The 16,509-nt window shown below is 37.9% G+C and overlaps 1 protein-coding gene across 7 annotated transcripts in view; it reads right to left on the reverse strand.

Moving 5' to 3' along the window:
• Positions 1 to 8,560: 8,560 nt before the first annotated feature.
• Positions 8,561 to 16,509, reverse strand: part of RAPGEF2 (Rap guanine nucleotide exchange factor 2) — a 183,001-nt gene continuing 175,052 nt past the window's right edge. For 6 of the 7 annotated variants that reach the window (XM_021536561.3, XM_021536558.3, XM_021536559.3 and 3 more), the window contains 3 exons: positions 14,592 to 15,151; positions 11,753 to 12,058; positions 8,561 to 10,560 (listed from right to left, as the gene is read on the reverse strand). In XM_021536561.3, coding sequence (XP_021392236.2) covers positions 10,535 to 10,560; positions 11,753 to 12,058; positions 14,592 to 15,151 — 892 coding nt within the window. In that variant the 3' untranslated portion in view covers positions 8,561 to 10,534. The remainder of the gene's footprint in view (positions 10,561 to 11,752; positions 12,059 to 14,591; positions 15,152 to 16,509) is intronic. The other variant, XM_021536560.2, reaches the window with a different exon arrangement.

Genomic DNA, 16,509 nt, shown 5'->3' on the forward strand with positions numbered 1-16,509 from the left:
TGGTAACCTTGGCAATGCAAAGCATGCTTTGAGAAAGAAAAAAGCCAAGAGTTATCCACTGATATAATTTTATAAATTTACACTGCCTTTCTCACAGGGTCTCCAGTCTAAATTAAGCATAGAAATTTGATGTAGTAAATGAAGGTAAACAGTGAGGAGGAACTGAAATTAAGGACAGATTGTGTTGGTACAGTGCAGTGAAAGATTATATATGAAACAAATATTGGTATAGGCTAAATTGACAAAGAGTGCAAGATATGTAGCTGAAGACAGAAAAAAAAGCAGTAAAATAATGTATAAAACATTAACCTACAACCTCAAAACTCCAAACAGCAGCAACAGCAATTTACTTGACTATCCTAGGTGAATAATCAAGAGAACACCACTGATCACTAGCTAAGCCAGATTTATGCCCTTGTCTCCACAAGGACACAAGGCAGGTAGGGATCCAACAAGGCACTGGAAGTGGGACAGCCCACAAGAGAGCCCAGCATGCCACAGGAGCTTGAACTGCTGTCAAGCAGCTCATTTGGATGAAGGGGGGGACATGAACTGCTTTCAGCAGGTCAGCAATTTGCATTCCTCACATTTATTTATGCATGCCTTTTGCTTATGCACACTTTCAGAGCATCAGAAATAGGAAGCTCCTGCTTCAACCACAATGCCTTTTTGGCATGACCCACACCAAATGGCAACTGTCATAAATTTGGGCAGGACCCTCTCAGCACAGAGCTCCGGGCACACCTTAATGAACTGAACTAGGACTTGTGATGTGATGAAATTACTATGTAGAGAATCATGAAGCCATTGGATTGGCTCACTAGAGCCATATGATACAGGTCTACATCATAATCAAACAGTGTTAGAATTAAAACACTGGATAATATAGTTGCAATATCAGGGAGCACAAGCAGGGAATTAAAGGTAGATTATCGTAATAAAAAGGAGTGTAACTTTTTCTTTTAGAAATCTTATTTAAAAATGCACAGCATTATTGGTTTTCCACTGTTTAGAAATAAGCAAGTTTATTCACTTCACAGTATAAAGTGTTGAGAATGTCAACTACATAGCCTAGATAATACAAGTTAGATAAACTTCTAACTTTGTCTTTGCCAATTGGACTAAGGAAGGTCTATCAAGTATCTGCAGCAGAAACAGTTGCAAATCTGGGCTACTCCATATCCCAACCACAAAAATAATTCCCTTAGGAACATTCTATCAGGATAACCAGTACATAATATGAAAGATTGTTTTAAGAAAATAATCAGCAAGTTAACTTTCTCTTGCCATGAGAAAGCTCCTCAGGCACCTGCTGCAAATGAAACTATGCCCAAGAAAAGTCCATCTTAAGTGTCAAGGGCAGCTTGTGCATACAGTATTAGTGCACTTCAACACAAGGAGAAGAAATTGCTTGTGACACTCAGACTAGCAGGAGATGCAAAGAGGAATAGCATCAGCACATCAGGAGGCAGCAAATACATTCAGCTGCAAAGATTTCTTTAACAGTATACAGAAGTTGAAAGCAAAAATTCAGCAAAAGTTATTAAACTTATGAGGACACAATCATCAGGACAACACTGAAACCAAGGACAAGGTTACAAGTATGAAAGGAAGAAAGGCTGACACTGCTGATGCTACACAAACATCACTGAATTCCTGATTTCAGTTAAAACACAAATTCAGAAACCTCAATTACCCTAAACCTTAAATGAAAAATTCAAACAACACTTAGGTGAATAAAAAACAAACGAAAGAAGTACTAAGAGCAAACAATGCAGTGTGACATCTCAGCAGCTTAGAGGTCAGCAAAGATTTAAAAAGATGCAGAGTGTACCACACTTCAGGGAGAACTCATTGTACTCAAATTAAAAACAAATCCTCTAAAACAAAGGCTGAAATCAGAAATTAAATCTAAAACTAGTAGTAGCAAAGACGTGAAAATAATGCCTGCATCAGATCCAGGTGATTTAAGCAAACACTTAATCACCTTACACTCCTAGTGATAGTCATAGACAGTATCATTTGACTGAATAGAGTAATTTCCTCTCTGTAAGTGGAATGACATGTTTAAATTAATATTTGTGCAGTGACTCCACCAGATATTCAATAGACCCTTAAGGGATCTTTGCCCACACATGACAACATTTTTATATCCCAAGTGCAAAGGTAACATAAAGCAAGGTATAACCATAACCTTGAAATACCTGCCAGAAATATATGGAAAAGTGTAATTAAAATTGGCAATAGTACCTAGAGGACACTCACTGACCTCTGCATAGTTCAATCCCTTACTAGAAAAGTGTGACTAACTGCCTAAAGACATTACTCCAGCTACTCAGAACTATCAGAATTTGCAAACTGTTGCATTCTACCTGAAATGGCAGTGTTACAGCCCACTTACATGCCACATGAAAGGAAACAGGATGTATCCAATGGACTCCTTAACTGAGGTAGCTCTACAGTATAAGCAAAAAAGAACTGGACACAATCTTCAGTGAATTACAGAAGAGCCACAAGATTTCAAAGACATTAAATGACATGCCAGTTTTCATTAAAAGTTCCATTTAGAGAGCAAAACACAAAGCAACACCAAAAAAGAATGCCTATGCACAGCACTCTGGAAAGTCAACTGCTTGAAGAGCAAGTGCCAGGATGGAGACATCCCAACCAAACAAATGCTGTAATCACAGAATATTCTGAACTGGAATGGAACCACTATGATCATCCAAGTTCAACTCCTGACCCTGCACAGGACAGCCCTCAAAATACCACCATGTGCCTGAGAGCATTGCTCAAACACTTCTTGAACTCTGGCAGGCTTGGTGCTGTGCCCATTTCCCTGGTGAGCCTGTAATACACAACATGCAGGTAGTTCAGTCCTATACAGGTCTTCAACAGTATTTGGTAAAGAAGCATGTTTTTATAGAGAATGCATACTGGTTAAACATGAAAAGCAGCAAAAATGTGATTTACAAAAAATAATAGTTAGACTAAATAGACCCTTTCAATTATACAACAGACCCCCCTGCCTTATAAGATTACTGCTTGCATTTGAGAAGTCTGACCAGAACTACAGCTGCTCCCTCAGTTCCCCTCCTCCCCAACTCCCTTCACTGGTCCTGAGCCACACTCCATTTCTATCTGACAAAGACTTCAGCACATAAAAAACCAAAAACTTTGTATTCATCAGATCATAACAAAGTAAGAGTTATGCTATGAATATATTATGGGCACTACACAGAAACATGAACAATCCAGCTTTCAGGCAGCAATTGAGAAAAAAGGCTATATACATGCAGACAAAGAACTGGAGTCTGAATTTATCCTGTCTGGGTACACTCCTTTCCAGCTTTCTGAGCATTAAAGTGCTGCCTCCTTCCATTGTTTCTGAGGACTACACACAAAACACACTTTGGGAGGAAGGAAATGGGTGGTGCTGTGTTCTACAAAGGAGCAATGAGAAGCTGTGTGAGAAAGCTGCTAATATAAGCAACGGGAAGAGGTTAACAGGGAGGAAGAATTATGCATCTAAAGAACAACAAGGGAGGCATGAGAAAGAGGAAAAGCACGTATGTGCTGGGAAGAGAAGCAGCAAAGTGCACCCTTTCATAGTCAACAAAGCACTTAAAACATGAATGGTTTGCTGAATCATATTCAAGAGCAATAAATACATAAGCCATATGTATAACAGGAATTTTGGTAAAGTCTCTGCTGTGAGCTTTTCAAAAATACAATGAGTGACTTGCCAAATGAATTTCACATCTACCAAGGCATAGCATGCAAAGTCCCAGGAAGCTCAGTGATTTTGCCAACATTAATTGATCATAAAACAAAATTCAACATTCTTTTGAAACTTTTCCCTTCAGCCTTAATGATTGAAAGACTTCCACCAGTTTCAGGGCTCTTCAGTCTAAACATTGCACTGTGCTACTACCTCCTCTCAGGGAGCTACAGGAAACAGGACCCCAGGTATCCTTGGAAGTTGCATTTCACAGATTTCTTTATCTCCTCTACTAGGAAGGCACAGACTTTTTCAAAGCACAGTACCAGAACCTGAATAAACCTCTTCAGCCAAGTTCTCTGCTGACATTACTTACAGTGAAATATTCATTTATTTCAAAGGTTACCCAAGATACAAAGGCTGTCCAGAATGTGTCATCAGCAAGGGTAAGAAATAAAACCAAAACAAATTTTTTGAGTAACCAGGAAAATCTATCCTCTAACCCAAACCAAAATAATAAGCAAGGGAAACAAAGACTGACAAATTAGTATATTGAAGGATGGAGAAATCAAAATGGACAGAAGTCAATCTGAAATAGACTTTTTAATTGACACAAAAAGCCAAAGATTCTTCAATTGAATAAATACCTTGAAGATAAAATGAGTCTGCAGTGCTACTATATGACCAAGAAAGAAGACAGCTCAGGAATAATCCATCTATAGGTATGTACTATAGCTACTAGTTTTGAAAGAGCTAGTATTGGATACCACAAACTGAATAACAAGACATGGTGAAGCTGTCAGATCAGGAGCTACACCAGGGGACTGAAGCATTCCAAAATATTAGAAATGTAGTAGGGAAAAACAAGTCATCAGTCTGTCTTAATAAAACCTTGAGAACACATCTCAAAATAGAAATTTGTTTATAGATCCTGGAGAAAATACAGGAAGGAATAAAACGCAAGGTAGAGGCAATATCAAGTAAAATAAACTACCTACCTGCACAGAAGGGAAAAAACTATGTGCTGTAAGACATGGAAGTATCCATTTGGAGAGGGACTACTGCTGGAGTTCTTGATGATCAAATTATTACCTTAATAACAATAATCATCATAGCACAAATGGTTGTTGGAAGACACTGACAACAGATCAGAATATTGTAAGAGGAGAAGGTGAAGATGTGATAATCACAGTGACAAAACTAGAATAAAATTCAGATCAAGATGCAGATCATGCTTCATTTTAAGCAGCATTTTTAGACATCTACATTAAAAGAAAAAAAAAAAAGAAACAACCAAATAAACACAACAAATTCCCCCCCCCAAACAAACTGCACAAGATGTCGAGTGCGTAGAGAAATTTCCACTCTACCTGTGCCACTTAAGTTTGACTTATTCTGACAGGACAGATAGGAAGAACATATGGCCACTGTAAGATATAGGTACAAGAAACAAGAAGGGAAGAGAGCTGTTTAGCCCAAAGAATGTTTAATGCAAAAATCACATACACATATAAACCATCATATGGAGGCTCAGTATCTTTTGACAACCAGAGGAATGGATCAGTCTCCCAAGTAAGAAATGCAGCAACAGCACTATCTCTCCTTAAGAGCAAAATGTGTATCAAGATCATGAGGGTTCCCAGGACTGTCAAACCAGAACAAATCCAGTTCTACACTGATGTTGGAAGTAGGGCCTCAATGTGGAAGGTTGCTTTGTATCAGTACAATTTCCTGTGTTTCACTTGGACTCTGACCAAAGACATCAAGGCAAAAAAAAAAGCCACCCCAGGACTCACAGCCCTACCTTCTCTTAGAAAGCCACAGTTCAGATCATCTTCCTTGTTGCACAAAACTCAAAACTAGTTAAAAACTGCTCATATTTCTCTAATTATGAGAAAAGCCTAAAAACATATTGAACACAGCACCAAGGTGATTTATCTCTGCCACACCTACTGACCCTGGCCCAAGTGGCAAAACTTTCCTGGAACTGTATCAGAAGATAACAGCTGCATATCAAAACAGTTTGGTAGTTACTGAGAAAGCATTTTAAACATCACTACTCCAGTGTAAGTTTCACTGAAAAAAAAATTACTTTAAATAATGCTGCACTGTCTTCTTTTCTGGTGCAGATATGCTAGCTAAAAAAGCGGGTGCTGCAATAGTACACAGTGTGTTTTTTCCAATACATACACACACATAAAATGGGGTTTTATATATATAATGTTTTTATATAAATACACAAAGGATTTCATTGCTAGCAAGTGCAACAGTGCTGCAAAGAAAATAAAGGTCCTTTCAGACATTAGACTACCTAGGCCAAAACTAGGCCATTAAGGATTAATTGACCAAATAAAGAAAGAAAATTCAAATTATTTCTCCAAATTGAAAGAGAAGACTGAGCAAGTCAAGTCACTGAGTAAAAAGTTGAGGGAGCTATGAGTCTGCACTTAAGGAGAAGCCAGCAGTTAACACAAATTTGAGTTTTGACACAGAGAGCCAAGACTAATTTCTCTACAGAGAATGCAGCCTGTGCGTAGGTGTGTAGAGTGTCACTGTATAAATTTAATCCCAGGAAAATCAAATGCTAATAGTTTAAGATTATATTATTGACAGTTGCTAGTAGTTGAATATCTTAGTTTAATTCTTACATACTCACTACATATAAGCAAGAGAGAACTTTAAAGGTTTTCATATTCTAGCAAAAACTCTAAATTTTCATTTATCACATTTTCAGTGGAAAACAGAAAGTAACAGATTCCACCTTATATCAGCAATAAACCTACTTTCACTCTCAAAGCATGCAAGTTTTAGAGACAAGACTGTAAAGCTTACGTAAAGGACAATCTAGAGATAGGGGAGCAAAATTCTATTAATCATCTCACATGGCTGCTGTCTCCTGAGGGGGTAATTTTCAGAGTAATTTAAAAAATGTTCATATTTTCTTCAATGGATCTGTGTTATTTCTATTAGAGAGGCTGTTCTTGCTTCATTGGCTTTATTCACAGAAGTATTTTTAATGTTTCGTTCCATAGCAAGGAATACATAAATATTAATACTTGTAATTAAACCATTATTTGAATTCTCTTAGAGTTGATTTTGTTTCAACTATGCAACAATCCATATGACACAGCCTAGAAATTTATTGCATTTTCTACTAGTCTTGAAGAAAATAGAAGGGTTTTGGTTTTGTTTCTTTTTTAAAACAAAACCTGTTCCTCACCTTAGGTTGACCAAATATTTGAGTCTCAGATTTACAGATGTAAAACATGTATGCTTCTCCAAATCATGAAGATGAATCCATTGAAGCAGTACCCTCAGTACTTCAGCTTTTACAGATTCCTGCTGACTCCAGTGTGCAATATACTGCATATAGCAGTAGCCTCCGCCTCAGTAAGTTTTGTAAAAAAACCCACAAAAACATAAAAGAACACAGATAATTGAATGTCATTTCTTCAAACACACAAAAAAATTCCGTAGATTTCAGTTCCACTTTGGTGAATGCAACTCTAAATCCTGGCAACTGGTATTTACTTGTCTGCATTTTGCTGCATCCACTCAGTAAGCACAAAATTCATATTACACATACTAGAACTACCAAACCTGTTTCAATGTCACACTAAGGCCTTTATTGAATCAGTTGCTGTGTGATGTGTAATTTATCACCCAGTCCATAACGAATTATGCTATCTGTATTGGATGCTATGTTGAGGATGTCTCTACATAATGTGATCTAAAATACTAATTACAGTAAGGAGGCATAAACAGAAGGATAGGGAGAAATGCCTAATTCAATAATATATCAAGCACAGATGAAAAACTGACAAGTGTGCAAACACCTCACAAGTTGGTAAGAGGATTTCCCTATCACTGTGCCTTTAGTACTACTGGAGGACAATGCTGTAGGTAAAATAGGTAAAAATGTGTGTTCATTCTACTAATGTAAAAACAAATTTTAATCTTTAGCTTGTTGAAATGTACACAGTAAGTATTAGCCAGAGATTCACAGACAGTAGTTCCACTATACAACACAATCTAAATATCCATAACTTCTTCCCTTACAGTGCTAGAGATTACAGCAGTAAAAACACAATGTTTACAAGTCCTATATTTTCAGTGATTTTTATCTTTCTTATAATTCTAAGTTTGGATAATATCAAGAGCTATGTTAGGAAGACATATCTAGACAGCATTTTGCTGCTTCCCTTTGCACTGAACTAATTTTAGACTTGGAAATGCCACCTGCCAGGAATTTCAAAGCTAGATGGGATACGGCTGTTTATGGCTTTAGCAGTACCATTTTAAACCAGTCTTCTGCATACCATTGGAAATAAAGAATCTAGCCTCTGGGGGAAAAACAAAATCTACAGATTTGACATTGAATTAACATCAGCTTTTATCACTGGGCATGCTATTGGGTGATATTTATTATTTGACATAACTTGTTCAGTAAAAATTCAAATGGATCACCTTCCATACTTCTCCCTACTCAAACGTTAAAACATATATTCCTTACTTTTACACTATTCAGAATATAAAATCAACACAATCTTACCTTTAAAACTGTTTACATTCTACACACACCTAAGTCCATACCTTTTTTGGCATCTCAAATGATTCTGCTGGGGATGCTCACAGTATCAGTCATTCTCATTCAACAGTACACACACCAAGGTTTTCAAAAATTATCAGAAGCACAACTGTATATCAAGAAAAACTCCACACCAGTGGTTTGCCCACATCACTTGGCAATGTCCCTTTAATATTAATACACAGAGAAGTAAATTTTTTTCATAAATTTGTTCAAGTATGTGGAACATGGAAAATGCATAAGAATCAATATGGACTTCATTAATGTTATATTTATTTATTTTCCAGCTTCATACAAACTGGATGTAGAAGCATAAACATAGTACATTTCTACCATTTTCAACAAAAATATAACCAATATGTACAATTATTGTATTAAAAATACAAAAGGATACAGACTCCACCAATGTCTTTCTAAAAGACATACAGGTACAAGTAGTATCAAAAGTATGAGGAAATCACCAGTTAATTGTACATTCTGCACTTGACATCACAGAGCGAACTGAGATTAGCAGTCCTATGGTCTACAATTACTTAATGCTTATATAACATTTGTGCAACTTGTGATAGAGCTAGGATTTTGTATTTCTATATGCACATGAGGTCCATAGCCTTGAGAAGAAAACTGGCAAATAATGCATATTACATGTAAAATTACAAATGCATAATTGACAATGTTATATATAAGCAAATAGACAAAAGCTATGATTACTGGAGAGAGAATTAAATAAAGCACTGACATTTGTTTGATACAGTGAAAAAACACTGCAATTTGATCTTTAAAAGTTGAAGCTATTTACGTTTATCTACTGATCAATATGATCAGCTGAGTTCAATGGAAAAAAAAAATCCAAGACCAGCAGTTCCTCACATTTGAGTACTACTCGGATTGGCAGCCTTCACTTCTCCGGAGTCTGTGCAAAAACAACACAAAAATAGAGGGGAGGGTCATTTCAGTCATTATAGGGTTAATAGCAGCTGTGAGCAGGTGGTTGCTACACATTGGCCTTCTCTACACATGCAGTGATCCATGAAGCCATTAACAGTTGTGACTATTTCTGCATTGCAAAGGCTGGCAAATCTAACTGTGTTATTTGTATTTTTTTCTCTTAAAGACTCGATTATCCCCTAATGTCGAAGTCAATAGATGGAAGTTATTAGATCAGTGTTAACAGCTGACACAAACTGTGCCATCCCAACTTGCCTTCACTGCAGTGTAATCCAGTTAATTTTTATTTTAATATAACTACTATATAGTTTAAAAATAAATTGTATATAACTTAACCGTGGGGTTGCCATCTGTCTTATTACAATGGGACACTCTTTTTAGCATGCCATCCTGTATTTTGGAAGGCACAGGTATGAGGCACACTATGTCCTCTTGATCACTGACCAGTTGTGAGCACTGTGTTTCTGCATTTACACCAGACCCAGATGAGGATGCTGTTAACACTAACATTTACAAATTCGTGAAGATTCCAGGGTGGGGCACATTAAGAGCAAAGCCAGGTAGTCAAGGAAAGGCTGCATCCTGCAACCTCTGCCTTCCCTTCTGCCCTGCTCAGCCATGTGGTAGCAATATTCTTCCAAGAGCTCAGGCTGGCAACCCTACTTACAGGTATGAAATAATACTGTAATTACTATTCAGATGCACTATTTGATCTCCCAAACACAAACATACAAAATTGTAACAAAGGCATTGTAAACAAGCAAATAAGCACTGCCTTCTTGAAAGATCTCAAAGCAATTTTCTCTTTGTAGGTTAAAGGCCAAACGTATTTGACAACTAACTTATCTCATTATCCCAATGAGACTAAGTGCTAGGATTGTGATTAAAATCTAAAAGGAAGATTTAAAAAAACCCTTCCAGGCATTGGGAAGTGCAGCCAGAGTTAATCATCCTGATGTGATGATCTTGGAATTTGGAATGATACTGTGTGATGTGGCAGACAGCGACAGTGGTAGCTTGGAGATTGCTGCACTGTGCATTTCAAGCAACACAGTTTGAAAAGTGCCAGGGCGATTTCTTCACAGTATTTCACATGCAAGGGGAGAGGGGACAGAAGGGGGAGGGGCAGAGGAAGAAGCCCCATGCTGCTTTAAGGCAGGGAAGGAGGCAAATAGGTCCACCATCCTTTAATCATAGTTCCAAGGCTCCTATTCTAGGGATGTCTTCTTGTGCTCTCCTTTAAGGTGGCTCACTCTGGATCCAGAAAAAACCAAGTCTTAGACAGCAGAGACTTGTTCATCTTCTGCAAACATAATAGGATAAGGGAAAATAGAATTTAGTTCATAAAATACAAGACTGCTACTGACTGAAACAAGCTGTGCATACAACAACTGTGTGTATTGTACTCATGTGTTCTCCATTTCATTGTAAAAGTATATATACTTTAAAACAATCTTAATTTCAGTACATTTCAGATCTCATGAGACATATTCTTTTGGAATTTTGATCTTGAAGAAAAAAAGGACAATTGCTTTAACTGAGCTAAATGCAGCTATTCACCCTGAGGAGCACAACAGAGATTCCTAGCTATCTAATAGCTTCAGAAAGGCATCTGACATTTTCTCCCTAAATATATCTTCCATTTAGTCATTGTTAGTAGAAACAATTAAAATTTTCTGTCATGATAGCTCTCAAAATTCGAAGCAATTCAGTTAAGGTAGACTTCATCACATTGAACTGCAAAGTTCATCCTGCACCTAAAACCTTAGTAACTAAGCAGTTAGAGGGAGAAGGGGAATGTTAGTCTATCATTAAGCAAAATAAAGCATACAAGTGAGTGATATTGACACCACCCTACCTAAATTTTGAGGACCTAAAGCTGCAATCCAGCTACACTTGCTCTCCATGGAAAAACATCACAGTTGAGCTAAAGCATAAAGATATAGACACATTTGGACCAGCAAAGTAGTGAGGCAGCAGTGGGCTCATCACGTGAAACAGAGTGGAAGACTCAGTGTTCACAGTGTAAAGTGCTTCAGGTAGAATGTGAGCAACTATCCAAATAAACCTGAGCAACAGTGCTCTGTGAGGTGGATGGGCAAGTATTCTGTAGACCAGGATACATTGATCCTGGTCTACAGAATCATTTGATCATTTTTGATCTAGTTAAATTTGATCAAAAATTTTGATCATTAAATATATGGTTAATGCGGACAATCTTGGCAGGCAGGGCTGTACAAGGTGAACATAGGCACCTCCAGAGAGGCTGCGTAAGCCAACTGCTTGGTTGTTCAAGATTCAAGTGGACCTATGTTCCAAATTTTAAATTACATTTAGGATGAACTGAATTCCTTCCCTTCCAGAAAGTTAACAAATAGCAAGTTTTGAAATGGAGTTCAAATTATGGCAAGATTTGTGTCATTTGCTCTGTGTCTGTGAAAGCATTGACCCATTTTGCATGCAGCACACTCAAAATCTAACAACTAGAAATTTACCATCTTCCTCTGTGGAAAACCCTTGAGATGGATAGTGAGCAAGACGTGGGTCTGACTCATTTGGTTTATGCCACTGAGGTTTGTTCACGGGCCTGCCAGTTGAGTGGCCGTGTGACTGCTGCTGTGGAGTTGCTGTCCCATGAGTCTCACATGTCCGTGCCACCATTCTAGACCTCTGAAGTGCTATGTTGTAGTCTGGAGGCTTCCTGGTTGGATGGGAGCCACCTTCTGCAAACTCAGCAATAGGTATCCCTACATAACCAGGAGGAGTTGGAGGTGGCTCCCGATATCGACCCTCTTTTCTTGCTGCCAGAAAAACAACAGGTGATTGTTAGAGAGAGGATGAGGAACACTGCTCAAAGGAAAATAGACAGTTAAAAGCTAAATAAATATCAACCAACTCAACAACCCAGGCATGCTAGACAAAGAGCTTGTGGAAAATAAATCAGTCACAGTACAGGATATACAACATACACAGGATATAGCTATTCTTCCAGCAGTGAAGCATTAGTCTAATAAAATTCACCAAACTTCATGGGGAATTTGTTCAAACTTCACAACTGAAGCTGTTCCAACAATTGTATACAATAAAATATACAGTGATCAAAGCAACATTGAAGATTCAAAAGTCCATAGAAGTAGTAAACATCAGGAATTCTGGCATCTCTCCACATGTACGATTAACTTAATTCTGAAGATGGGATTTGCATCCAAGAACCTATCTCTTTGTTTTTAGCATCTTGGAGGGGAAAAAAGAAATCCATCTGATACATTATTTTCTTCCTACAAATCTAGCTACTTAATGAGGCATAAGCTACAACTCCAAGAGATCAGGAAGAGAAGTGAGCTTCATCACTATACTATTTGCATGCACTACTGTTTGCAGCGCCTATGGTTGTACTCTCTACAAAACCAAAATTGAAAGTATTCCCATAAGAACAACGACTGAATATGATTTTATCTAGGAGATGGAAAGACTACCACCTAGCCCGTGGATATCACTGAGATGTAACTGTTTACCTGAACAAGGCTTAACTCAGGCCATACTGAGAAGCCCTCTTGGAGAGAACTTTACGGGGAAAAAAAAAGTTAAAAATCCTAAGCATCTGCCAGGACATACAACAGATAGACAAGAGTCTCTGTTTCAGAGTTAAGTACTTAGAGAAGTCAACTGGGACTTCGATACTGAACACTTATCGTGGGTCCAGCCCTTTAACACATGACCACTTTAATGGCAAACCTTACAAATAAAGCAGGAAATACAGCACTGACACAGACAATTTTCACAGCTTGTCATACATTGTATACTTGCATAAGTGCTGATGACAACACCACCCTGCATTATACAGAATGATTTGACTGAAAGGGCTGTACAAGCTTAAAATGGACTGGTGCTACTTGGATGCAAGTTCTTATAGATTAAAAATAAATCCTTGCTATTACAACAAAACCAAAAATTTTCAAATAGACTCTAAGTATTTTTCTTGGGCAAACTGTTTTAACTGAGCAAAACAGCACAAAGAGGTTTCTGAGAAATTTTATTCAAAGAGTTCTGAAAATCAGAAGTTCTGTAGAAAGATTCTATTGTAGAAAGATTTTACTGAAATATTACAAGAAATCAATATCTATTAAGTGCAAAAGAACTATGTAAACCAGTGGGTTCAGCTGGATAGTGATACACAGAGTTACATCTGCAGGACAGTTAGTTAATAGTAGTGAAGGCCATGGAATTGTGTTGGTTTGAATTTTCAGGTGTCTTTCATGTTCTTTCAAGTCTGTAAAAATGTAGTGGTGAGCACTGCCTTGAAAGGCAAATTTGGAAGCACACCTGTTACACATTCTGGAGGAAACCAAGGGTATCAAAGAGGAAAATTAGAGATTGGCATGAATCCATACACCTTCTTCCTCTTGATAGCCCAGGGATTTAGACCTGCACCCAAGCTTTGAGGCAAAAGGCCACTGCTAAGCAATATACTCGGGCAGAAAATGGAAAACCTGTTTATCACAGTGGTCTCAGCATGACCTCAATCTGGCAGACATTCAGCTGTGTCAGCAAAAAATGGCTTTTAGATAGTTCTTCATGTTAACCTGACAAAAGGCAAAGTGAGGGAGAATGAAAGGAAGAAAAGAGGCAAAAATTCAGAGGTATTGGATGGCCCACAGATTAGGATTAATAGAAGGAATAATATGATAAAAATTTTAAGCTCTGCCAAAGACACCTTCATACTAATTTATACATTATTTGATCTTTCCATTACTGAATGCACAGAAATGTATTTCAGCTCTAACTTCTTTGAAACCCCTTCAGTTTCAGCAGTCCAAAGAAAAATTTCAGTTGGTATTTTAACACAAAGGGATCCCATTTTCAGAAGTAAGGAATATTCACAATTATCAGACAAGTCATATAAAGTAAAACACTTCTATAAAAATCAGGCCACATTTACTAAGATTTCTAAATATAGCCTATGGAGCCTTACTGTGATGAGAAATTCAAATTTCAGAACAGATCTCTAAATACATCAACCTCTCAAAATACTGCCCAGCAGTTGAGCTAGTTTTTTGATGTTTGGCAGGCTCTCTTGAAACACAAAGGCACTGCTAGAACTGAGAATCAACAATAAATGATATTTTACCTAGCAATATATGTACAGTTAAAAGGAAAAAATTGAGAGACTACAAAATATTCAGTTTTGCCTTAAAAATTAAAAACCAAATAAAAAAAAAAAAAAACAAAACAAAAACCAACCAAAACAAAACCAGACAAAAGAAATAAAGAACAATATGAGAAAACTTAAGCAAATAAATTAATTTTTTTCACAGCAAACAAAACTTAACTTACCAACAAGCCCCTTTGTACTACTTGATGCTGCTGCTGTGTGGGCAGGGACAGGAGCTGGCTTTGTCTCCTCTGCTGGTACAGATGTTATGCTACTGGTGTCAGCTTCAATCGAAACATCCTTCCCACCCCTCCGCTTTATGGTACCTGTATCACCCTCGGAGTCCTCTCCCCAGTATCCTGTGGAAGATGCCCAGCTTGCTCTGGACTGTGCTTGATCAAGGCCCTCCCTACCTTGACTTTGCCTGCCATACTTTGTGCCATGGTCAGGGAACATCAGCTGGTCCATGTGGCCGCCCGAGGCCCACAGTCCCGCCCCATCGCCTGAACTATCAAAATGAGCGTGTCCAAAAGGCAGAGTCTCCCAGCTCCTCTGGTGCTGAATTGTCTGGATGTTATCATGAGAACCACTCGAACAAGAAGTCCAGCTCCCACGGCCACTGTCAGCTGCGTCGAGTGAAGCTCTGTCCCCCTGGTCCTGCGACAGCTCTTCTGTACTAGGAGAAGAAAGTACAGTTGCTCCAGCATACAGGCCTCTGGTCTCTGACAGCGGTGCATATGAGCTGGGTACACATTGATGGGGGGGACAAAAAATCCAGTGTTGGAATTGGAAATCATGAACAAGACGCACAAAGAAACAACCAAAGAAAAACAAAAAACACGCTGTGGGTTGGACTAGGTAACCTTCGTGACATTTTAAAGGTCTCTTTCCACCCAAACCATTCTATGATTCTATGGTGGAAGATTTTGATGCACTTGATAGTACTTGTTGTTTGCATGAATGGCTGATTCAATTTGGAGAATATAACATTTTTCTTTCAATAAAACAAAAGCAAACAGAAACAAACAAAACTGGATAGAAAACTTGCTGAAACCTTACACTTCAGCAGTGTAATTTCAAAAGGTAAAATCTTTGCAACATTTCCTTAAGACAGACAAACCACACAGACACATACAGGGAAACAAACAGGGTTATTCTACTGATTTCCCAGCCATGGTGAGCAAATGGTAGGAAAAAAGCTAGCTTTCAAAAGCTAGAAACAGAATTTAGAAGAAAGTGGTGATATTCAGGTTTAGAGTTCAGATTTTTTATTTTTTCTGCTTAAGAAACTGTGAGAGTTAACTTTTCAACATTTCCTGCAAATAGAAATGTATTTTAAGCTTATTTTTGGAAACACATGCTACTTCATAGAGCAAGTATGTTTTCTGTAGCCTTTCAATGATTAAGTGAGTCTGACATGATCCCTTACACAGCAGCAGATAAAACCAACAAAGTGTCACTTTTGCTTAGCAGATATCCAGGCTCCTGGACTTGTTCTTCCAGGGCACCTTCCTATGCAGACTAGAACCCTCTTCTTCCAAATATTTAAGACATCTGAACAGAGTTTGCATAGCCTTTGATTCCCAAAGCTGAAGTACAGCAGTTTTGGTTGGAACAGGTCTGCCATTCACAGAGCCTGCAGGATTAAAACCCCAGAAACCATTCAGTGGACTGAAGCATCCAAATTACAGCTAAAAAAAAAAAAAAAAAAAAAAAGGGGGAGCCTAAACAGGAGCCAGAACTCCAATTATTTTCATGCCAAAGCTCACTGTTAGAGATTTAGAGAACTCCTCACAGCACTAGCTTCCCCACCATTACTGAAGTTAATTACCTAGAAAATTACTAGAAAACCAGTAGCGTAATGTGAATTTTAGCTTCCAATTATTGTTGACTAGAAGAGATATTTGGAGTAAAATATTTTGGAGTTAGACAAATATGCACTTTTCCATGAAGCAGACTGGAAAATTGCTAGCTATTTCTGTTCTCAGTTTGGTCACTGAGTAATTGTTTGAATATCTCATCTAATTCAGTTAATTTCCCATGGAGAAAGCAGACTAGGGTACTAGTTTGCCACAAAGTGGATAATCTATGGCACCAATG

This window comes from Lonchura striata, chromosome 4 (assembly GCF_046129695.1).
Source record: "Lonchura striata isolate bLonStr1 chromosome 4, bLonStr1.mat, whole genome shotgun sequence".
NCBI lineage: Eukaryota > Metazoa > Chordata > Aves > Passeriformes > Estrildidae > Lonchura > Lonchura striata.